Source organism: Bos taurus, chromosome 18, assembly GCF_002263795.3.
Source record: "Bos taurus isolate L1 Dominette 01449 registration number 42190680 breed Hereford chromosome 18, ARS-UCD2.0, whole genome shotgun sequence".
In the NCBI taxonomy this organism is placed as follows: domain Eukaryota; kingdom Metazoa; phylum Chordata; class Mammalia; order Artiodactyla; family Bovidae; genus Bos; species Bos taurus.
Genome location: NC_037345.1, coordinates 61,998,094 through 62,021,715, shown reverse-complemented (window position 1 = coordinate 62,021,715; position 23,622 = coordinate 61,998,094). Strand labels below are relative to the sequence as shown.

At 58.7% G+C, this 23,622-nt stretch overlaps 1 protein-coding gene and 1 non-coding gene across 4 annotated transcripts; both read left to right on the top strand.

Moving 5' to 3' along the window:
* The first annotated feature begins 78 nt into the window (after positions 1 to 78).
* On the top strand, positions 79 to 23,390 carry SSC5D (scavenger receptor cysteine rich family member with 5 domains). Of its 3 annotated transcripts, none has more exons than XM_024979368.2 (14): positions 79 to 942; positions 1,410 to 1,436; positions 1,703 to 2,011; positions 2,567 to 2,686; positions 2,869 to 2,982; positions 3,313 to 3,621; positions 5,238 to 5,555; positions 5,804 to 5,980; positions 6,199 to 6,516; positions 8,522 to 9,091; positions 9,173 to 9,487; positions 9,647 to 9,814; positions 14,903 to 15,058; positions 21,277 to 23,390. In XM_024979368.2, exons 1-14 carry the CDS (start codon positions 918 to 920, stop codon positions 23,298 to 23,300), a joined length of 4,950 nt encoding a protein of 1,649 aa, XP_024835136.1. In that variant the 5' UTR covers positions 79 to 917; the 3' UTR covers positions 23,301 to 23,390. The 3 variants fall into 3 exon arrangements, with proteins under 3 accessions (XP_024835136.1, XP_024835135.1, XP_059733596.1); XM_024979367.2 differs by having other exon boundaries at positions 9,170 to 9,487; XM_059877613.1 differs by lacking the exon at positions 21,277 to 23,390 and adding an exon at positions 17,447 to 20,781 and having other exon boundaries at positions 9,170 to 9,487.
* On the top strand, positions 19,523 to 19,626 carry LOC112442464 (U6 spliceosomal RNA). Its single transcript, XR_003030555.1, has one exon. It is a non-coding gene; the product is annotated as a U6 spliceosomal RNA (small nuclear RNA).
* Positions 23,391 to 23,622: the final 232 nt, after the last annotated feature.

The following is a 23,622-nucleotide window of genomic DNA, read 5'->3' as shown; positions in this document are numbered from 1 at the left end:
ATGCCTTTTCCAGTCTGCCTCCACACCCACCACTTTTGTCTGGCCCCTCCTTCCCGAGGTTGACAGTAATTGTTGGGAGGGGGGAGTGTGCTGGACTGGGGGCAGGGGAGGCGATGAGCTCAGGCAGCCCAGCTCCGTGCCAGCCCTCTGACTCACGCTCCCCATTACCGAATTTTTTCCGCCTCACAGCTGCTTAGTGCAGAGAGAGAAAGAGTGCGTTCGTGTGTGTGTGTGTGTGTGTGTGTGTGTGTGTGTGCAGTTGTCCTCCCCCACCCAAGTCTTGACCCTTGGCCCTCTCGACCCCTGACCCCAGTTTTCTTGGGAGACACACAGGGGGCTGATGACTTCTGCCCGCAAATCCACCTGGGGGAATGGAGAAGGGAGTCTCTCTCCTTTCCCAGTCCAGGAAGTCCTTCCTGGTGTCTGCCTGCAAGCCCTCTTGCTGCACCAGGTCCCCAACCCCGGCAGCTGATGTGAGCCCATCCTCAATCCCTCTGTTTCCGGCACACCACCCTGGCGGGACAGGAGAAGCAGCAGATGGGTGGGCGCTCTGCCCACGCACCCCTGTCAGGATCCTCCCCTGAAGCCTGCCGCCCCCCGAGCCTGAGCACAGCACTCCTGGCCAGCTGGCTGTCTCCTGTGTGGGTGTCTGCAGTTGGACACCCTCCCTCCCGCCTGCCACCGCCCTCCTCCCCAGGCCTCAGCCGCCGGCCAGCCCCCTCCCCGCCCCGCTCCTGTCCCCTGCTGCCTCCTCGGCAGCCTCTCTTTCTCCTGCAGAGCGTCCAGCCCCCGCCTGCTCCTCCCCGGGTCCAGGGCGCCTCTGGCAGGCGCTCCCCACCCTCCTGCGTCCGCGATCCCCTCCTCCCCGCTCCTGCTCCCGTCTGCTTCCACCCTGTCCCCACCCCGACTCTGCAAACATGAGGGTCCTGGCCTGCCTCCTCGGTGAGTGACCCTTCCCCTCCTCCGGGACTCAGGGGCCCGGGCCCGGCCCTCTGACCCCTGAGCTGACCCACTGCAGAGCCTCCAAGTTCCAGGGCCCCATCCCTGTTGCTTGGTGGGGGGGAGGCGGGGGGAGCACAGGACATCTGGCTGCCTCTGACTGATCCTCCAGGGACCTGGCCTCGGGAACCCCGAGTCCCACCCTCTCAGGAGATCCCAGGACTTCCTCTCCCCTCCATGAGCCCTGACCTTGCAGGGGGTTTCACCCATCATTCACCTTTAGCCAGGCCCCCAAGGGGGAGAGCCAAGGGCCTGGCCCCCTGCCCAGACCTGAGGCCTCCGGGCTCCGCCCATCCCAAGGACCTGGGCCTCGGCCAGGCGCTGGGCCTGAGTCCTCCTTCCCGGCGGCGGGGTTTCTGGTTCAGAGGAGCGAGGACCTCACTGCCTCACCCCTCCAACCTCCCTTCCAGTGGCTCTGATGGGGACCCAGGCTGTTGGTAAGTGGCCCCAAACACTGCTCCCGTCTGGGTGCGCTCAGCTCCAAGCCCTTCCCATGCCTGGCCCGGGCTCACCCTCCCTTGGACCCTGGTCACCCCCATGTGCCCACGACCCCCACACCACTTCTGCAGGACAACGCAGTCACCCAGCTTCCTGCTTTCTAAGGGGCTCCCGGTCACGCCCCTGCAGGACAGCCCCCAGCCCCTGCCCTGCCCACCAGCCCCGGGGTCTCCAGGATGTCACAGCCTCTCCTCCGTCCCTGCAGAGCGGCTGCGTCTGGCCGACGGGCCCCATGGGTGCGCGGGCCGCCTGGAGGTGTGGCACGGCGGGCGCTGGGGCACCGTGTGCGATGACGGCTGGGACCTGCGGGACGCCGCCGTGGCCTGCCGGGAGCTGGGCTGCGGGGGCGCGCTGGCCGCCCCTGGGGGCGCCTTCTTTGGGGAGGGCGCAGGGCCCGTGTGGCTGAGCGAACTGGCCTGCCGGGGCGGGGAGCGGCAGCTGGGCCTCTGCCCCCACCGGGGCTGGAAGGCCCACATCTGCTCACACGAGGAGGATGCGGGGGTCGTCTGTGCAGGTAAGGGGTCCTCAGCCTCCTCAACACCCAGGGACCCTCAGCCCAGTAACTAACTCTGAGCATCCAGAAGTCCAGACACCCTACCCCTGCCTCACTGAGAGCCTGCCCTCTCCATAGCACTGGGGTGTTAGATGGTGGGTGTTGGAAGAACATCCTCCAAACTCTTTGGAAAGAACTTTTAAATTGATAAAGCTGGCAGCTTTACCAATCGTGCAGATGGCGAGCCAGAGTTATTTATTTGCACCTGTGCTTCCCCCCACCTAAAGAGGTGCAGGAAGACTTAAAGGGGCCAGAGCTGGTCTGCACAGACTGGAACTGGGGATTGTCCCTCCCCTCAGGGGGCCTCATGACTATTATTCCTCATGGGCCACTTATCAACTGTGTCAGCAAAAAGCATCTGTTTTCAGAGAGAGGAAGGCAAGGGTAAAAACCGATACGGAGCCTACTTGGCTTGGGTGAAACTCAGCCACGCCAGGTCGGGTGGGGGCGGCCCGGGGCCTGAGACGGGCCCACAGGAGGGAGTGTGCCCTCCAGCAACACGCTGCTGTCCCCAAGGCCAGCGTGGGACAGACTCCAGGGACCATGACGATCCACCTTCAGTCCTGGATGGGGACCCCTGGCCAGGGCTGGCAGGGGAGCTGAGCCCCGGCTCTGAGGAGGCCCCGGTGACGCCTGGTGAGCCCCCACCCATGCTCTGGCTCCTGCTTTAGCAGTGAGGGAGAAGGGACAGAGGCCCAACTCTACCCTCCCCGGGGCCCCCGTGACGCCCCCTTCAGACCTTGGGGACTCTCAGGACTGACTTACAGCCCCAGATTCAGCTGCCAACCGCACTCCCCACTGTCCCCCTCCTCGACCAGCACCCCGCCCAGCCGGGACCCCCCAGAGTGGCTCCCGGAAGAAGAGCCCCCGGCTGCCCAAGCCGGCCAAGTCCACCAGGGCCCCAGTGCTGACTGCCGGAGCCCCCCGCCAGGGTAAGTCCGAGGCAGACCTTCCGTCTGCAACAATTCCAGAAGGGGTCAGGCCCTAGGCCCCCCAGACCAAACTGGGGACCCCAGGGTAGGGGGGCACTACGTCCCCGGGGATTCAGCCAGGCCCAGGCTCCCCGCCTGGTCAGTAGACCCGGGTGTCCACTCGCGGCAGGCCCCCAGGCTCCCTGCCCTGTCCAGACCCTGACTTTCTGCCACTGGCTGGCTGGCAGGCAGGCTGATCTCAGACCCCTGACCCCGCGGGGCCTCCGTTTTCCCAGATGGAAAACGAGTGTTAGCAGCCCCTCACAGCGCCCCCTCCCGCCCGCCCCGCAGAGCGGCTGCGCCTGGTCTCCGGCCCCCACGGGTGCGCCGGGCGCCTGGAGGTGTGGCATGGCGGGCGCTGGGGCACCGTGTGCGACGACGGCTGGGACCTGCGGGACGCCGCCGTGGCCTGTCGGGAGCTGGGCTGCGGGGGCGCCCTGGCCGCCCCTGGGGGGGCCCGGTTCGGCCCGGGCGCGGGGCCCGTGTGGATGGACGACGTGGGTTGCGGAGGCGGAGAGCAGGCCCTGAGAGACTGTCCCCGAAGCCCCTGGGGCCGGAGCAACTGCGACCACAGCGAGGACGCAGGACTGGTCTGCACAGGTACGTGCCCCCTCCCGCGGGCCACGCCCCTCCCGCGGGCCACGCCCCTCCCGCGGGCCACGCCCCTCCCGCGGGCCACGCCCCTCCCGCGGGCCACGCCCCTCCCGCGGGCCACGCCCCTCCCGCGGGCCACGCCCCCATACCACTAACCTAAAGATGTCACGACTTTCAAAAAGACTTCTCCAGTCCCCTTCCCTCCTTCTTGTCTTCCTTCTTCCCTCTCTTCTTCCTTCTTCGCTCCCTTCCTCTCCCCCTTCCTCCCCTCTCTCCCCGTCTTTCCCCCTGGCCCTTTCCCCCTCCCTCCTCCCGACACCCACAGTCATTCAGCCTCATGCACGCGGTACTGACCCAGATCTCTCTTTCCTGACCTGGGTGTCGTCGCGCTGCAGGACTAGGACGCAGCCGGCAAAGGGCGGGGCCGCGCACAGGTGTCGGGTGGGCAAGTTCAAGGACACACTGGAGGCAGACATCCGCCCACCCACCCGGGCAGGGGCCAGTAAATGCTTCAGAGAGTGGGTGGGAACTGGGAGAGGGAGCTGAAAGCCTTTCCGAGCTGCACCCCCACCCACAGATGGAGCCAAGGCTCCACCAGAGCATGACTTCCGCTGGCGGGCCGCACGGAGGGATAATGTGGGGGTCTGGCCTGTGGAGTGTGGTGGGGGTGGAGATCAGGGCGACACAGGTCGGGGGACCTGGAGCCGTGAGGTTGTCCCCTCTGAGGGCCATACCTTGGGGGCTGAGCTGTGGCCTCTGAAGCCTGGAAGGTCAGCCCAGGCTCCCCAGGGCGGTTAAGCTCCGGGGAGAAGTTGCGATCCCCATCAAGGGGCCAGAAGCTTGGTGTCTTACCTCCATCTCTGCTCCTCGGGGTGGGCCTTGCAGGAGCTTGGCACATGCAGCTGGGTCATGCAGGCTAGGGGTGTGGCACCCTCTCTGGCCTGTCCCCTTTAGACACCGACTGGGGGTTGGAGATGGACTCCATACTGCCCAGAGCTGGCCCCGCTCTCACGCACAAACACCTAACAGAAATGCCCCCAAACCTCTAGCCCAGCTCTCAGCACCACTGCTAGGGTGACAGGCGTGGGGTCTACAGGCCTTTGGGGGGTCATCTGGGGTGGAGCTGGGAGATGCAGCTGGACATTGTATGGTGCTCAGGACAGCGCCCGTGTCAGGGGAGCTGAGGCTGAGAAGCCCTGCTCTGCAGGCCTGGGGAAGGCAGCTGGGGCGTGGGGACCTGCTTGGGGAGGTGGGGGTGGGCATTGGTGGGTGTGCCCTGGGCTCTCCCTGGGGAGGCAGGGACGTGCAGGGGGCGGTGGACAGAGCAGAGCTGGACTCTTGCAGCGTGACTTGGGCCTGGAGTGGAGGGGTGAGAACTGGGGGCTTTGTGTATTTTCCTGGGGTACCCCCCCAAGTGCCCACACTCCGTCCATCCAGATGGTCTGTGTCAAAGCCTCTTCCTCACTTGTGAGGATGGAGGGTCCGCTCTGCAGCCCCGTGCTGGGTGTGAAGCAGGACCCACACACGGCCTAGGCCTGCTCCCCCATCCTCGCCGCCACAGTTCCTGCCTGTCCACTGCAGTCTCCTTCCTCTCTGCTCTCCTCCCCCGCCTCCACGTCCAGGCCCGGCCCCCCGGCTGCGTCTGGCCGATGGCCCCCACGGGTGTGCTGGCCGCCTGGAGGTGTGGCACGGCGGGCGCTGGGGCACCGTGTGCGATGATGGCTGGGACCTGCGGGACGCCGCCGTGGCCTGCCGGGAGCTGGGCTGCGGGGGCGCGCTGGCCGCCCCCGGGGGCGCCTTCTTCGGGGAGGGCGCGGGGCCCATCCTTCTGGACGACCTCCGCTGTCGGGGGAACGAGACGGCCTTGCGGTTCTGTCCGGCGCGGCCCTGGGGCCAGCACGACTGCCACCACCGGGAGGACGCCGGGGCCGTGTGTGATGGTGAGGGTGGCCCTGGGGAGAGGCCAGGGAGGGAGGCCTGGGGGGCTTCGCCCGGAGGGGTGAGAGCTGGGGTGCTGTGTGTTTTCCGAAGGTTACCCCCGGTGTCCCCACTCCTTCCATCTAGGTGGCCCGCCACCCCATTCATGCTCACCTGTGAATCCCCACCATAGTGGTCCTGGGCTGGTGGTCGGGGAGCCGCCCGCCACACAGCAGGGGCTGGTGGTCACCTCTCCCCTCCCATTTCCCAGGTATGCCTCTCGGGTATGTCCCTCCCACGGCCCCCGCGGCAGGCAGCAACAGCTCAGGGCCCAGGGGGGCCCCATCCAGGTCCCCGCCCCCCACGGCGAGCCAGGCCCCGCAGATGCCCGGTGTCTCAGTTCCGCCCGCCCCCCCGACTTTCCTTCAGGAGCCTGGGCCGGATGCCGGTGAGCCCCCTGTCCTCCCCTGAACCCCAAGTGTGGGGCTGAGCATAGGTTTCCTGCCCTGCCCCTCCCACAGCCCCCTGGGCGCCCCTCCCCACTCAGAGGACAGAGGGGAGGAGAGCACAGAGCGTCTGGGCCAGCTGGGGTCTCCTCCTGGGTGAATGCACAGAGGGAAGATGGTGGAGGGCCTGCCTCAAATTCTCTGTGTCTCCCCTCTCCAGGATCCCCCCAGCTGCGCCTGGTGGCGGGGCCCAGCAGGTGCTCGGGCCGGCTGGAGGTGTGGCATGCAGGACGCTGGGGGACTGTGTGTGATGATGGCTGGGACCTGCGGGACACAGCCGTGGTCTGCCGGGAGCTGGGCTGCGGGGGACCGCGGCAGTCTGACCCCACTGCCGGCCGCTTTGGCTGGGGCGCCGGCCCCATCTGGCTGGACGATGTGAGGTGCACGGGGACCGAGGCTGCCCTGGCCGACTGCCTCGCCGCTCCCTGGGGGAAGCACAACTGTGCCCACAATGAGGACGTTGGAGTCACCTGCGCGGGTGAGGAGGCCTCGCCATCTGCTGGCTTCCAGAGGGCTTCCTGGAGGAGGGAACGGGAACTGACATTGGCACTAACGTTGACTGAGCGCCTGCCTCCTAACCCCTGCCCCAGGAGGGCTGTTTTCACACATGTGACCCCATTCACACCTCAGGATAAGTCCAAACTGATGGACATTATGCCTATGTGAAGGGCTTCCCAGGTGGTGCAGTGGTAAAGAATCCGCCTGCCAATGCAGGAGATGCCTGCCATTCCATCCCTAGGTCGGGAAGATCCCCTGGAGAAGGAATTGGCAACCCAATCCAGTATACTTGCCAGGGAAATCGCATGGACAGAGGAGCCTGGCAGGCTGCAGTCCATGGGGCTGCAAACATTCAGACAGCTGAATGACTGGGTGTGTGCACGCACACACACAGACACATACACGCATGCACACACGCACACACACCAGTTTTACTGATAGAGATGTTAGTGTTAGTTGCTTCATTGTGTCAAGTCTTTGCGGCCCCATGGACTGTAGCCCACCAGGCTCCTCTGTCCATGGGATTCTCCATGCAAGAAACTGGAGTGGGTTGCCATGCCCTCCTCCAGGGGATCTTCCCAACCCAGGGATGGAACCCAGGTCTCCCGTACTGCAGGCAGACTCTCCACCATTAGCAGGGAAGCCTGGTGATAAAACTGCAGCACAGAGAGGCTGAGTAACTTGCCCAAGGTCACACAGCAACTAAGCAGCACAGCTGGGGTCCTTCCTCCTTTTCTTCCTACCAAGAATCACGGGGTCTCCCTCCTGGAGGGGAGCTCTGTCCTCCCTGAGATGAAAGGAAGCAGGCACAGGGGCACCGAGAGATGGCGAGAAGCCAGTGTGACAGAGGGCCCGCAGAAGCGAGGTCAGCCTTGGCCTGTGTTCTCTCCCGTGTCATTGTTTCATCCAGCGGCAGACTCGGAGCTTGGTACAGGGGGCTCAGAACGTGAGGGCTCTGGCCTCTGAGAAGCCCAGGGCTCACTGAGGGACAGAGATGTGAGCCTGTCTGACATGTCACTCGGGAGGTTCCCCAAGACCACCCTCAGGTTCCACAGTTTTCTAGAAAGACTCACAATGGTCAGAGAAGCTCTCAGACTCAGGAGCAGGGTTTCCCGCAGCAGAAGGGCCCAGATTCACATCGCGAGGAAGGAGGCAGCTGGGGCAGGGTCGGGAGAGACCCTTGTGAACCCTCGTCTCCAAGGGGAGGGGTGCAGACAGCACTTAATCTGCTACCCCACCCCCACGCACGTGACACTTTCCTAGCCAGCGGCAGAGCGTTTTCAGGAGCTGGGTCCCCCGTGGGACTGGCGCTTGCAAGCCATGCTGTTAGCAGAGATGACCTGGCTGGTCCCAGGTCCCCAGGCAAGCAACACGCTCCAACCAGGCAGGACGCTGCCAGGGCTGGGAGGGTCCCCCTGCCTCCAGCAGCCGGGGGCGAAGGGCCAGACCCCTCTGTGAGCCAGACTGACCCTCGTTCTGCACCACTCACCCTCAGCATCACCCACAGCGTCCGCCACCTTCCCTGTGCTGCCCAGAAAGATGTTGGGTGAGCCGTGGAGGCTGGGAGCCCAAAGCTGGGGCGCGTTCCCTCTTTCCCTCTCCTCCCTAAGGCCCTGGGAGCCACAGCAGGGTTCTGAGCTGGGGGGTGGCCTGGTGCCACCCTGGTGGGGCAGTGACCAGTCAGTGGGTACAGGGGGAAGGGCACCGGCTGGGCAAACAGGACAGGTCAGAGTGAGGGGGCGAAGCGGGGCAGGCAGCTCAGGACCGCAAATGCTGAGGCAGGATGGGGCCGGGGTGGCCACCGAGTGCCCTGGGCCTGGCACAGGGCCTGGCTCATAGGAGATGCTCAGATGCCACCTGCGATGAGGCCGAGTGCTTGGGAACTCGGTGGCTGTCTGCAGTGGGAGACAGGAGAAGGTGGAGCCTGGCTGGGGACCTCACGATGTCTGCCATCTTCCCTGCCACCCCCCCACCCCCGTCTCCAGGAACCCCCGGCCTGGACTCCATCTCAGACCCCTTCAGTTGGAGCTGGATCCCCGGCCTGGGCAGAGACCCGGACGCCTGGCTCCCGGGGGAGCTGGCCACCAAGCCATCTGCGAGGCAGACCCCCAGCATCCCTGAGAAAACCACCAAGGCCCCAGGGAAGATGCCCAAAAGCACCAAGAAGTGGGTGACCAAGAACGCAAAGAGACCAACCACTCAGCCCCCGGCGATGCCAACCACTAAGCACTCCAGGGTCTCAGGAACCCAGAGTCCCCCTGAACTGACCTCACGGACCACCAGCACCCTGGCCACGGGGGCCTCCCGAAGACCCACCTCTGAGTTTACCACCAGGCTGACCACGCAGGCCCCCCGCAGGCTGACCTCACACACCACCGTAACTCGGACTTCTCGAGCCCCCAGGGAACGGACCTCTAAGACTGTGGCGACGCTCGCCACCCAGGGCCCCCGATTAGTGACCTCCGAGGCCACCGTGGAGCCATCCGCTGAGCTCCCAGGACAAGGTTCTCCAGAGTCATCCACGGACCCGGCCCCCTCCCCCACCGGCGCAGCAGGTGAGCAGAGGAACAGGAAGGCTGAGGCTGGCCCCTCCGGACCCCCGCTGACCCCTCCTGATCCATGCCTCCCACCAGCAGGCCCGTTCAGGGTTCGTCTGGCGGACGGGCCCAACCGGTGTGCCGGGCGGCTGGAGGTGTGGCACGCCGGACAATGGGGGACGGTCTGTGACGACGGCTGGGACCTGCGGGACGGCATGGTGACCTGCTGGGAGCTGGGCTGCGGGAGGGTCCGGCCTCGAGTGGGCAAAACCCACTACGGCCCCGGGACCGGGCCCATCTGGCTGGATGACGTGGGCTGCAAGGGCAGCGAATCCTCGCTGAGCGACTGCCCGGCCCGGGCGTGGGGACAGCACAACTGCGACCACGAGGAGGACGTGGGGCTCACCTGCACTGGTACAGGGGGTGGGGCGCGGAGCGGGGGGCGGGGCACGGGGCGGAGGGGCGCGGGGCCCGGACTCGCACCTGGAGATCCTGGCAGGGGCCTCCGGAGCAGCAGCGGCAAGGACTCCTGAGACGGGTCGGGGGCTCTCCCCTCCCCCTTTTCCTCCCCAGGCTATGCAGACGAGGAGGACTATCCACCCTGGACCTGGGACCCCACCTCGGGGGAGGACCTGGCCAAGGGGACCACCTCTGCAGGGGTGCCCGGACACACCCTTTCCCGGGAAACCACGGGGAGCCCAGGGGCCCCCACCCCAGCAACGAGGCGCCTTCCGAGCACAGGTGAGGGGCAGGCGTGGGGTGGGGAGGAGCATCTCCCTGCCGGGCTTCCTGAAAGACCCTGAATGAGCTGGCCCGGGTCTCCGAGACCGCAGGCAGGTTTTCCTCGGCTCCAAAGACGCTAAGAACTTCCCCTCCATGGGCTCGTCTGTAACTGTCCTACAAGAGCCTAGAAGAGGAGATCCCTTCCTCCTCCCCGCCCTGAGTCTCAGAATCAAGCCAGGCTCAGCAGAGTCCGGCCCCCAGTCCTGCAAGTCTTCTGGGGCCTCCGGGAATCAGCCTTGATGTCAAAGCCCGTGTCCCTGGAGCCAGAGCCTCGGCCGAAGGTCCCCAGTCCCCACACGGAGGCACATGCCGTCACCACACCGCTGCCCCACCCCAGCCCCTCAAGCCTATTCTCCCAGCTCAAGCTCTCGTCTGGGCGGGGCTGAGGCTCGGAGGCGGGCTGGGGGCCTTCACATGGAGCGCTGTCCCCAGCCTGACCCCTTCCTCTGGCCAGCGGGGGCAGCCTCCAGCCCCGCTGCCCCATGGCCTCTGTCTCCCTGAGGCCTGGTCACACTCGGGCCTTGACCCGCTCAGATGGTTCCCATTTCTGTGTGTTTGTGTGTGTGTGTGTACACTCGGGCCTTGACCCGCTCAGATGGTTCCCATTGGTATGTGTGTGAGATCTCTGTTCCATCCTGCTCATTCTCTCTTGATCCTTCTCTGCTCCTCTTTCTCACCTTCTCTTTTCAACTTCTCACCCTCCTCATCTCGATCACTCTTTTTTCTTTTTCACTGACCATGTCTCTTTCTCGTCACCTTCCTCCTTTTCTTTCCTTATCAAATTCATGTCCCACCATTACTGTTTCTCTCCACCCTCCCCCACCACGGTCAACTTCTTTCCATCCCCGCCCCGGCGTCTGGCTCTTTCCTTCCATTTCTCACTGCCTACCCTCCCGTCTGTCTCTCCTCACGTGTCCTGTGTCCTCCCCCTCTTCCTGTCATTTTCAGCGTCTCACGCTCAGCTTCTCTGTTCCTTATCCTGCTTTCTGCGGTCAGTTTTATCTTCTCAGCTCCGTGTCTGTCTTCCTCCTCTCCCCTGACTCCCCTTCCTGTCTCTATGGCTCATCGGCCTCTCACCGTTTTTCTTACTTTGTCAAGGCCACGCTCCATCACTCCTGTTTCTCCCAGTTTCTCTCTCCCCCCTACCCCCGCCTTCCTTTCTCTTTCACTCCGCGCCCAAACTCCTCGCTGTTTCCCATCCGACCCCGCGGCCTAGGGCCGCTTCTCCCCTCTTCCCTCCCCTGTGTCCTCGTCCTTCTCGCCGACCCTCCGTCCCTCCGCTTCCCACGGGCCGGCTGCCTCGCCCGGCTCTCCCGGCCCCTCCGCTCCCCCAGGTGTCGCATGCTTTGCTCGCTCCGCTCGGGATCCCGCCTTTTCCGCGCGCTCAGCAAGCATGCGCACTCCGCAGGCCTTGGAGAGAGAGAGAGGGGAGAGAGAGAGACAGAGAGAGAGGGGAGAGAGACAGAGAGAGACAGAGAAGCCTCGGCAGGAAGGGCGGGCGGGGGGACGTCTATGGCCCAGCGCGGTGTGACGACACAGGAGCGGTACGCCTCCTAATTGGCCAGCTGGCCCAAGCCCGCAGCTATAAAAGCGTGAAGCGCGCTGTAGTTCCCTCCCCACCCCCACCCCGGGTCTGTCTGCTGCTTCGGTGTCGCTCTTCCGCCGGAGGGACGGGGCGGGGGCACGTAGCAGGCCTTGGAGCCGCCGAGATTTTGGGGGGGGGCACCCTAGTCGTGACTTAGGGCTCAGTTTCCAGAGGTGCCGTGCCGTGTGGCCAGGATTCCAGAGCTTTCGGTCTCTGCAGCCGGGCGCCGCCTCCCTTTCTCGTCGCGCCCCCTCGCGGCGGAGGCGGTCGGATGCTGCGCGCCCGCAGCTCTGAGGGCGGCAGTGTCCGGGCCTCTGAGACCCCACCTGTTTCTGGTCGGGGAGAAGGGGTGCGTGAGCACACATAAGTACGGAACTGGGCACTGCGCGATGGAAACCCCAGGGGTCACATGTGCAACCTTAGTACTGGGAAGAGGGGCAGGGTTGGGTGGGGAGAGATGGAAACGACAGAAATTATGTCCTTATTAGCAAGGTGGCCTTGAAAAAAATGACTCGGCTTCATTGAGCTGCAATTCCTTACTTCGAAAAAAGCAAGTAAAAAGGCCGCAGCTCCAGGTCCCCTGGAAAGAGTCAAGGACAGTGCCAGGAACACATTAACTGCATGACATAAGTCCTGAATCCCATGGGTAGAGAAGCCTGGCGGGCGACTGTCCATGGGGTCACAAAGAGTCGAACGCAACTGAGCGATTAACACTTTCACACTTTCATAGGTCCTGGTGTTGCCCCTGAGTTTCAGGTGGGAGGGAGGGGAATGAGGCTCGGGGAAGTTGAACTCAGGAGCTGCGGCTGAGATCCATTTTAAACTATTTCACACACAGTTTGCTCGTTGGACTGGGGAATTACTGAAGTCATTGCAAGTGTGAATTCTGGAGTCTGGCTGCCAGGGTTCCAGCTGTGACTCCACTGGAATTAGAACAAGGGGCTGGGTGACCTCAGGTCCCAATTCAATGAGCAAAATGTGTGTGAAATCACTTAAAACCGCAATGCACTGCTTGTTACAGTTATTTACCATAAATGAACAACAGCTGTAGAATCCCAGGGACACAGCGATTATTTCTCGTAGAGCAGTGGGGAAAAGCTTGCGGAGGAGATGGCATCATTTCCACCAGGAGACCCCACAAGGAAGGGGCTTCTCTGAGCAGCGAAGACGAGTTGAGAAAATTGCATTGCCCGTTGATGGCACATCGTCTCTGCTAGAGTTTTAGCTGTCTCAGGTTTAGCTAGGTCAGTTTCTATTGTTGCCATAAGACCACCACGTATCTGGGGCTGAAGACAACACGAGCTTATTATTTTGCAGTTCTAGAGGTCAGAAGCCCCGCTGAGGTCTCTCACTAGTTGAAATCAAAGATGGCAGGGCTGTATTCCTTCCGGGGCTGAAGGGAAAGATTGTTCCTGTGCCTTTTCTAGCTTCTAGAGTCTCCTGTATTCTTTGGTGCACGGCCCCCTCTTCCATCTTCAAAGTCAGCAATGTTGCATCTCTGTGGTCCTTTTTTACCTTAACATCTTTGTCACTACAGTGAGAATTTGTGTGTGTGTTAGTTACTCAGTCGTGTCCAACTCCTTGTGACCTCATGGACTATAGCCCACTAAGTTCCTCCTGCCTGGAATTTTCCAGGCAAGAATACTGGAGTGGGTTGCCATTCCCTTTTCCAGGGGATCTTCCCGACCTAGAGATTGAACCCATGTCTCCTGCACTGGCAGGCAGATTCTTTACCACTGAGCCACCAGGGAAGCCCACTGCTGGGATAGATTCTCTAAGAAGAAGGATTTATGTGATTAGATCAGGTTCCCTTGGGTTAATATGGGATAAACCCATCATTTCAAGGACTGGGCCCTTAGTCAGTTTGCAAAGTCTTTTCCACGAAAGGTAACATATTTACAGGTTCTGAGGGTTAGAGCTTGGACATCTTTGGGGAGCGTTAATCTGTATTCCACGGGATCTGTGTTGAATGAATGAATGAACAAACAATTGTGAGATCGCCATGTAGGTCTAGAGAGAGTGCACAGGAGATGAAGATGGAAGCTTATGAAGGTTGAATTGTCTTTCCATTTCATTTGAAGCAACATTTCTTGAGGCTTCCTGGACGATGGAGTTTGAAGACACAGGCATTAGTTCATGCCTCAGGTGTTTGCTGAGTGGCAGGCATGAGTCCCAACCCTGGGAACATGATGGACAGAGAAAGGGAGGGTAAAGGGGGGGAGCGAAGAATTGTCATTTAAAATGGGATGGTCAAGAGATGACTTACTAAGGAAATGCCAGTTAAGTGACAGCCTCAAGAGGTCGGGGGCACTCCCCTGCTGGTCCAGTGGTTAAGACTCTGCCCTGCCAATGCAGGGGGTGAGGGTTCAGTTCCTGGTTAGGTAACTTAAATCCCACCTGCCATGCAGGGCACTCTAAATAAAATGAAAAGGAAAAAAAGAAGGGGAAAGCCATGCAAATACCTGGTTGGAGAGTGTTCCGTAAGTGCAGTCACATGAACCTGCAAAGGCCGTGAGGTGGGAGTGTGCTCAGTTGGTTTGAGACACACCAGTGAGGTTGGTGGGGTCGAAGTGGAGTGCTTGGTGGGGGTGGCAGCAGGGGGTGAGGGCTGTGGTTCATTGTAAAGATGTCAGCTGTGATGCGGAGCCTGGAGAGGAGCTAAAGGCGCTTTCTGGGCAGAGGGGTCAGCATGTGCAAAGGCCCTGTGGTGGGGTCTTGAGAGAAGAGCCCACAGCCTGGCTGGAGTGGAGTGAGCCAGGCAGGGGGAGTGACCGGGGTGAGGCCAGCCTCGGGCTTTATTTCTGTCTGTTCCCACAGGGAAAGAGGTCTCCATTCAGAACCAGGTAGGCCTGCTGGATCTGAAGCCCAGTGTTGCTCCTTAGCTGTGTGACCTTAGGAAAATTCCTTGCCCTCTCTGGGCTTTAGGTTGGTCATCTGTAGCAAACCTGCAGCTTCTTTGCCCACCAGCTCCCCATGAGCTTGCCAAAAATTAACGTGTCTTTCAGCGGCAAGGATTTGGGATAAAGGTGGGCCTGAGGATCTGCACCCACTTGTGAGGGCAGCTGGACAATGCCTAGAGAGATGGGTGCTCCTCTGGGGGCTCAGTGAAGAATCTGCCGGCCAGTGCTGCCTGTGCCACCGTGTCCTCTGCACTGTAGGGCGGACTCCTACCAGGGAAGCCCTGCGGGTCCCCTTTTCTCAGTGTATGTTTTAATGAAAAAAATCAAATCGATCACACACTAATGAACCATGAACAAGCATGTGGCCATTTCTTAGAACACATTTCGAGAACACACAGGCCCAGAGAGCATGCCTGCCCTTGGTGGGCTGACATTTTAACAGGAAAACCAGTTCCTATTTGTGTTCTTCTTGATAGAGTCCTCCTAAAACCTGGCATCCTGGGAAGAAAGCCTCAGAACACAGAGACAGGGATTACTGGGTTCTCTCTATTATCTCTCAAGGTGACAAGGATTGTCGTGAGCCTTCCCGGACGGGGGACACACCTTCAGGAGGAGTCCCGGCCAAGGAGACCCCCACTGCAGCCACGCCTGGCCCCCCTGGCACCACCAGGAGCTCAGGCCACCCGTCTCTAGCTCCCAGGCTCCGTGGGGACACAGGTGAGGCATGTGGCTGGGGGGGGGGCGGGGTCCAAGGTGTTTGTGGGGTGGGGTTGAGAGGTGGTGGAGAAGGGAATGGCAACCCACTCCAGTATTCTTGCCTGGGAAATCCCACGGACAGAGGAGCCTGGTGGGGAGTCCACAGGGTCAAAAAGAGTCGGACACGACTCAGCGGCTAGACCACAACAACAGAATGGAGAGGTGGACTGCAGATTTCCCGGTGGTGACCCAGCTCTCACCCCAGAAAGACCAGGCAGAAATATATCCTGAAACAAAGGGTTGTTATTGACCAGTGGTCTTCAACTGGGATAACTGGCAACACGTGAAGACATTTCAGGTTGTCACAGCTGGGAGGGGGGAGGCTAGTGGTCCCTGGTGGGTCAAGCCCAGGCTGCCGTTACACACCCTCCAGTGCACAAGGGCCCCCCACCACAAAGAACCAGCCAGCCCCTTATGTCGACAGTGCTGAGGTGGAGAAACCCTCACCTGTACTGTGTTAGTCACTCTGACACGTCAACAAAAGCATGAGAGGAAATCCTGTAAGAGAATGGGGGGAAAGGTGCAAACAGGAGATTTGCGGACTAGGAAGCCCAAATGCCCAACAAGTATGTCTGGAAATGCTCACACTCATAATGAGTCAGAAAATTCAAATGAAAACAGTGACAAGCGTGGAAAAAAAGTGGAAAGGTCAATAATACCCATTGTAGGTGTGGGCATGGGGAGACAGGCATCCCCACTGGATAGAGCAATTCAATAAAAGCGACCTAGTGATGTTTACAGAGAAGGCAATGGCACCCCACTCCAGTACTCTTGCCTGGAAAATCCCATGGATGGAGGAGCCTGGTAGGCTGCAGTCCATGGGGTCGCTAAGAGTCGGACACGACTGAGCGACTTCACTTTCACTTTTCACTTTCATGCACTGGAGAAGGAAATGGCAACCCACTCCAGTGTTCTTGCCTGGAGAATCCCAGGGATGGGGGAGCCTGGTGGGCTGCACAGAGTTGGACACGACTGAAGCGACTTAGCAGCAGCAGCAGCAAATGGGTTCACACAGAGCTGGACACGACTGAAGCGACTTAGCATCAGCAGCAGCAGTGATGTTTAATGAAATTAAATATGATTATACATTACCACCCAGCAACCCTTTTCCTAGATCTGTTTGTTGTTGTTCAGTCACTAAGTCGTGTCTGACTCTTTGTGACCCCAGGGACTGCAGCATGCCAGGTCTCCCTGTCCTTCACTATCTCCCAGAATTTGCTCAAACTGATGTTCATTGAGTCAGTGATGCCATCCAACTGTCTCATTCTCTGTCACCCCCTTCTCCTCTTGCCTTCAATCTTTCCTAGCATCAGGGTCTTTTCCAATGGGTCAGCTCTTCGCATCCAGAGAAACTCTTTCACAGGCTTACAAAGGAATATATGTGAGGATGTATTAGGGAATGGGAGGCAGGTTAAGTGTCCAAGAGAAAGGTAAGGAAGAAGAGAAAGGGTTACACCTGACAGAATTCTATGCAGTAGCTAAAGCAATGGCAGGCTGGATACACAGCAACATGCGTAGGTACTAACAACATAACACTGAGAAGTTCAGAAACAGAATGAGATTTCCAGCAGAATGTTATTTGTAGAAATTAAAAGCACAAACCCCCAAATATACATAGACTTTTGTATTAACATGAAACATCTGTGCACTCTGTATTGTTTCAGAGCACACATGAAACACAGTAGACTGGAGGTGCCTGTGGAAGAGGATGAGGGGAATGCAGATGGGGGTTAAAGAGGAGAGAGAGTAAAACAAGAGGAGACACTGCAGGAACTATTGATGACAGTGTACGGGGCAGTATGACTAGCTTAACTCTCTGTTGCTTGGGTCTAAAAAATTAAAAGCCAAGACCACTCTAGGTATCTGAGCCCCTGTGCACACAAACCAAGCTGAGATTCTTGAAATGATAACTAGGAACAGTCACCATTTGTAGAGCAATATACCATGTGTCAGGCACTATTCTGTGCACGTTATGAGTGTTAGTCTTTAACAGTTACATATGTTAATCCTTGTAGCAGCCACACGAGGCCTAATGAGTGATGTAGGTGCTATAATTGTGCCCGTTTCACAGATGAGAGAAACTGAGGCACAGATATCAATGCCTGTGGCAATATAAGTAATTATGAGAATGCTTATTACCTGCTTGGCATTGTGTAAGTGCTCTGTGCACGCACAGTCTCTCTGAACCTTCATGATTATAGGGGAGATACATGGATCATCCGTGGTTTACAGAAGGGGAAGAAACTGAGATTCGAGGCAGTTAAGTCATTTGCCCACGGTTACCCAGTACCACACAATTGCACTCATCTCACACGCTAGTAAAGTAATGCTCAAAATTCTCCAAGCCAGGCTTCAGCAATACGTGAACCGTGAACTTCCAGATGTTCAAGCTGGTTTTAGAAAAGGCAGAGGAACCAGAGATCAAATTGCCAGCATCCGCTGGATCATCGAAACAGCAAAAGAGTTCCATAAAAACATCTATTTCTGCTTTATTGACTATGCCAAAGCCTTTGACTGTGTGGATCACAATAAACTGTGGAAAATTCTGAAAGAGATGGGAACACCAGACCACCTGACCTGCCTCTTAAGAAACCTGTATGCAGGTCAGGAAGCAACAGTTAGAACTGGACATGGAACAACAGACTGGTTCCAAATAGGAAAAGGAGTACGTCAAGGCTGTATATTGTCACCCTGCTTATTTAACATATGCAGAGTACATCATGAGAAATGCTGGGCTGGAAGAAGCACAAGCTGGAATCAAGATTGCCGGGAGAAATATCAATAACCTCAGATATGCAGATGACACCACCCTTATGGCAGAAAGTGAAGAAGAACTAAACAGCCTCTTGATGAAAGTGAAAGAGGAGAATGAAAAAGTTGGCGTAAAGGTCAACATTCAGAAAACTAAGATTGTGGCATCTGGTCCCATCACTTCATGGGAAATAGATGGGGAAACAGTGGAAACAGTGACAGACTTTTTTTGGGGGGGGCTCCAAAATCACTGTAGATGGTGATTGCAGTCATGAAATTAAAAGACGCTTACTCCTTGGAAGGAAAGTTATGACCAACCTAGATAGCATATTCAAAAGCAGAGACATTACTTTGCCAACAAAGGTCCATCTAGTTAAGGCTATGGTTTTTCCAGTGGTCAGGTATGGATGTGAGAGTTGGGCTGTGAAGAAAGCTGAGCGCAGAAGAATTGCTGCCTTTGAACTGTGGTGTTGGGGAAGACTCTTGAGAGTCCCTTGGACTGCAAGGAGATCCAACCAGTCCATCCTAAAGGAGATTATTCCTGAGTGTTCATTGGAAGGACTGATGTTGAAGCTGAAACTCCAGTACTTTGGTCATCTCGTGTGAAGAGTTGACTCCTTGGAAAAGACTCTGATGCTGGGAGGGATTGGGGGCAGGAGGAGAAGGGGACGACAGAGGATGAAATGGCTGGATGGCATCACCGACTCGATGGACATGAGTTTGGGTAAACTCCGGGAGTTGGTGATGGACAGGGAGGCCTGGCGTGCTGCGATTCATGGGGTCGCAAAGAGTCAGACACGATTGAGCAACTGAACTGAACTGAACTCAGCTAGGAAGCAGAGGCGGAGAAGGCAATGGCACCCCACTCCAGTACTCTTGCCTGGAAAATCCCATGGACGGAGGAGCCGACTGAGCGACTTCACTTTCATTTTTCACTTGCATGCATTGGAAAAGGAAATGGCAACCCACTCCAGTATTCTTGCCTGGAGAATCCCAGGGATGCGGGAGCCTGGTGGGCTGCCGTCTCTGGGGTCGAACAGAGTCGGACTGAAGCGACGCAGCAGCAACAGGAAGCAGAGGATCTGGGGTTTAAATCCAGGTGGCCTGGCTGGAGGCCAAGCCTTTTACTTAACTGTTCCTCTGACCCTACAGGGGGACAAGATGCACCTCAGGGACCCTGCAGAAAAGTGGAATTCAGTCAAGCTGTGCTGTTCAGTATGGTAGCTACCAACACAGGCGGCTGTTTAAATTTAAGTTAATCAAAAACTTGAAAAAGGAAGGACCTACTGTTTAGCACATGAAACTATACTCACTATTTTGTAATAACCTACACGAGAAAATCAGGGCTTCCCTGGTGGCTCAGTCTATAAAGAATTTGCCTGCAATGCAGGAGACCCAGGTTTGATCCCTGTGTTGGGAAGATCCCCTGGAGAAGTGAATGGCTCCCCACTCCAGTATTCTTGCCTGGAGAATTCTGTGGACAGAGGAGGCTTGCAGGGTGCAGTCCATGAGGTCGCAGAGTCGGACATGACTGAGCGACAAACACTATACAAGAAAATAATCCAAAAAAGAATATATATATATATATATTTATGAATGACTGAATCACTTTGCTGTACACCCGAAACTAAGGCAACATTGTAAATCAACTATACTTTAATAAAAAAACTTACAGTGCTTGCTTCCACAGCACATACACTAAAGTTGGAACCATACAGAGATTAGCATGGCCCTTGTGCAAGGATGACATGCAAATTTGTGAAGTATTCCATACTTTTTTGTTGTTTAAAAAAATTTACAAAAAGAAATCCGTTCAAAGTTAAAAAAAAAAAAACCAAGTAGAGAACTTCCCTGATGATGTAGTGGATGAGAATTCACCTGCCAATGCAGGGGACATGGGTTTGATCCCTGGTCTGGAAAGATTCCACACATCGCAGAGCAACTAAGCCTGTGCTCAACAACTATGGAAGTCAGCACTCTAGAGCCCGAGAGCCATACGTACTGAAGCCCCAGTGCCCTGGAGCCTGTGCTCCCCAACAAGAGAAGCCCGCACAAAGCAACGAAGACCCAGCGCAGCCAAAATAAAAATGTTAAAAATTGAAAAAGGAAACATTTGGTTCCTTAGTTGAACCACATTTTAAGTGCTCAGAAGCCACAGGTGACCAACGGCTACCATACTGGCCAGCACAGAACATTCCCACCGCTGAGAAAGTGATACTTACTGGCCCAGACTCTGGATGCAAAGGACTTGGGCTCAGACCTTGTCCTTGTAACTTTCAAACAGTGTCAGTGTGTGACCTCGGGCAAATTACTTGCCCTCTTGGCCTGATTTCCCTCATCTGTCAAAAGAGGTTAAAAATCATATTTATCTGGAAGCAGGGCCTGGAAGTGGAGAAGGCAATGGCAACCCACTCCGGTACTCTTGCCTGGAAAATCCCATGGACGGAGGAGCCTGGTAGGCTGCAGTCCACGGGGTCGCTGGGAGTCGGACAGGACTGATCGACTTCACTTTCACTTTTCACTTTGATGCATTGGAGAAGGAAATGGCAACCCACTCCAGTGTTCTTGCCTGGAGAATCCCAGGGAAGGGGGAGCCTGGTGGGCTGCCGTCTCTGGGGTCGAACAGAGTCGGACACGACTGAAGCGACTTAGCAGCAGCAGCAGCAGGGCCTGGAAGAGGGGAAGGTTTCTGCCTTATTCAGGCCTAAAATTTGGGGGCATTCCAAGCATTTTGTAATGAAGATAAAATCTTAATACCATAGGTTAAAAAAATAGAAACGAATGCAAAAACAATCCACGATGAAGTAAATAAAATTTTAACAAGTCGGATCCGACCTACCTCACCAGGATCTGACAGCCAATTTTAGGGGGGATTCCAGTGAGGTAGGCTGGATCCTGACTTGAATTAAAATTTTGACTTTTTGTTTATTGTGGATCTTTCGCATTAATTTTGATTGTTTAAACATAGGGCAAGAAGATACTGTTCTTGATTACTTGATTCTGACCCCTCCTATCCGAGCAGCTTCCACGCCCTCCGCCTCTTTATCTCCCTTCACCCCATCTCTGCCCTTCCGCCCCCTCTTGCATCCCAAATCCCCGGCCCGCATTCCCCTGGCTCCCTCCCGCATCCTCCCACACCACCTGCACACACCCCCACCCCACCATCCTGCATCCCGGGGTACCCCTCCGCGTCCCCCTCTCCCCGCGCGCCCATCCCCGCATCCTCCAGAAGGGGAGGACACCAGGTGGCGCTTGGAGACATCGGAGCATGCGAGGAGGTGGGGCACTAGGGCCGGGTGAAGTCTGCTGGCGACCCGTGACGTCACGAGCCCCCGTGCCTCCCCATTGGTCGCACCGTCTGGAGGGCGGGACGCGCTGCGGGGTGGGTGGGGCGGCCTGACCTCGTCCGTCTGTCTTTCCTCCGCCAGGCTCCCAGAGGAGACGGTGGCCAGAACGCCGACTGCGGCCCACGACAGCCAGGACCAAGCCCGCCGCCCCTTCCCCACCCGCCTCCGCCGCGCCGGGGCCAGCCGACCCTCCACTGACCTCCGCCTCCGCACCGCCGCTCATCCGCACGGCGGCCTCAACGCCAGAGGCGACCCCTGACGCGACCTCCGCGGTGCCGCCCAGCCCGGTCGCGGCCTCTCGGGGGAGCGCCCACCGCACCTCGACGAGCCCCGGCCTTACCGGGCCCTCCCCTGATGCCGCCGCGGCCCCCGCGCCGACCTCTAGGCTTTCACCCACCCCACCGCCCACCGCGCCCAAGGAACTCACCTCAGACCCCTCTGCGCCGGCGGCGGCGACCCACCTCTCCCCTACCTCCGGGCTGACCCCGGATCCGGACAAAGCCCCAGGCCGGGGCACGTCTCCACAGCCTAGCACAGTTCCAGAACCTTCCAGTTCCCCAGACCGCTCCACAGGGCCTCACCCCACCACGGCCCCGTACTCCACCATGACCTCTCACCCTGAACCGACCTCTCACCCAACCACGGCCCCGTACTCCTCCATGACCTCTCACCCCGCAGCGACCTCTCACCCCACCACGGCCCCGTACTCCACCATGACCTCTCACCCCACCACGGCCCTGTACTCCACCATGACCTCTCATCCCGCACCGACCTCTCACCCCACCACAGCCCCGTACACCACCATGACCTCTCACCCCGCATCGACCTCTCACCCCACCACGGCCCCGTACTCCACCATAATCTCTCACCCCGCAGCGACCTCTCACCCCACCACGGCCCCGTACTCCACCATGACCTCTCACCCCGCAGCAGCCTCTCACCCCACTACTACCCTTTACCTCACCTCGACCCCTCACGCCACCACGACCCCTTATCCCACCACGACCCCTTATCCCACCACGACCCCTTATCCCACCACAATCTCTCACCCTACAGTGACCTCTCACCCCACTTCTGCCCTTTACCCCACCACGACCCCTCACGCCACCACGACCCCTTATCCCACCACCACCCCTCACTCTACCTCAACCCCTCACCCCACCACGACCCCCCCTCCCATCACTACTGCTCAGTCCACCACGACCCCTCACCCCACCACAACCCCTCACCCCATCACCACCCCTTACCCTGCCACGACCCCTCAGTCCACCACAACCCCTCACCCAGCCACCACCTCTTCCCCTACCACAACTCCTCACCCCATCACCGCCCCTTACCCCACTACAGCTCCTCACCCCACCACGACTCCTCACCTCACCACCACTATTTACCACACCATGACTCCTGACCTCACCTCAGCCTCTACGGTCACTGCCAAGTCCGTTCTAACTCCCTTGGGAACAGAACCTCCCTCTCCAGTGAAGCCCAGCCTGCACCCCCAGTTGACCTTCACAGGGGCCCCTCGCCCCTCCACATCTCCAGCCTCAGAGTCCAGCCTGTCTCCTGCCCCAAGCATGGACATACCGTCCACTGAGAACTTCAAAGCAGCCACAAGCCAGAGCCCCGAAGTAACCTCTCCACCTACCCAGACTCCACACTCAGCCCCTGACCCCACTGTGACCCCTGTGGGGTCATCTGGGGACCATCTGGCTCCTATGGCCCACCCCTTGGATCAACCACCCCCTGACCACCTCTCCCTTGGGCCAGCTCCCAGTCCGAGCTCAGGCCCTCTGGGCCCATGTGAGGCCCCAGTGCCGCCTGTGAGGGTCATGGCTTGTGAGCCGCCTGCCCTGGTAGAGCTGGTGGCCGCTGTGAGGGACGTGGGCAGCCAGCTGCAGAGGCTGACCCAGGCCCTGGAGCGAGATCAACAGGACCGCCGAGCCCTGGGACTGGGCTTGACCCAGCTGGTGGAGGCCGCCCAGGGTCTGGGGCAGCTGGGTGAGGTTGTGAAGAGACTGGCAGAGGTGGCCTGGCCCCCCACCACACCTGTACCAACCACTACCACCCCTGAGTGGGAAGAGAGGCCTCTGCGGGGAGATGTGTGACCTTATCGTAGGGACTTAAGCCACTCCCCAACGACAACAACAAAGGAAAACCAAAGTATCTACTTAAAAATAAAGTGTGAATGACGTTTCTGGGGGACTAGGGGAGGAGGAATGGCACCCCACTCCAGTACTCTTGCCTGGAAAATCCCATGGACGGAGGAGCCTGGTAGGCTGCAGCCCATGGGGTCGCTATGAGTCAGAAACGACTGAGCGACTTCACTTTCACTTTTCACTTTGATGCATTGGAGAAGGAAATGGCAACCCACTCCAGTGTTCTTGCCTGGAGAATCCCAGGGACGGGGAAGCCTGGTGGGCTGCTGTC

Bases quoted from the DNA above. Each gene is read 5' to 3' on its own strand.
- SSC5D (XM_024979367.2), top strand. From the start codon at position 918: ATGAGGGTCCTGGCCTGCCTCCTCG. The intron at 2,983-3,312 runs GTAAGTCCGAGG...CCCGCCCCGCAG, and splicing joins TGCCGGAGCCCCCCGCCAGG to AGCGGCTGCGCCTGGTCTCC. The intron at 3,622-5,237 runs GTACGTGCCCCC...CTCCACGTCCAG, and splicing joins CGCAGGACTGGTCTGCACAG to GCCCGGCCCCCCGGCTGCGT.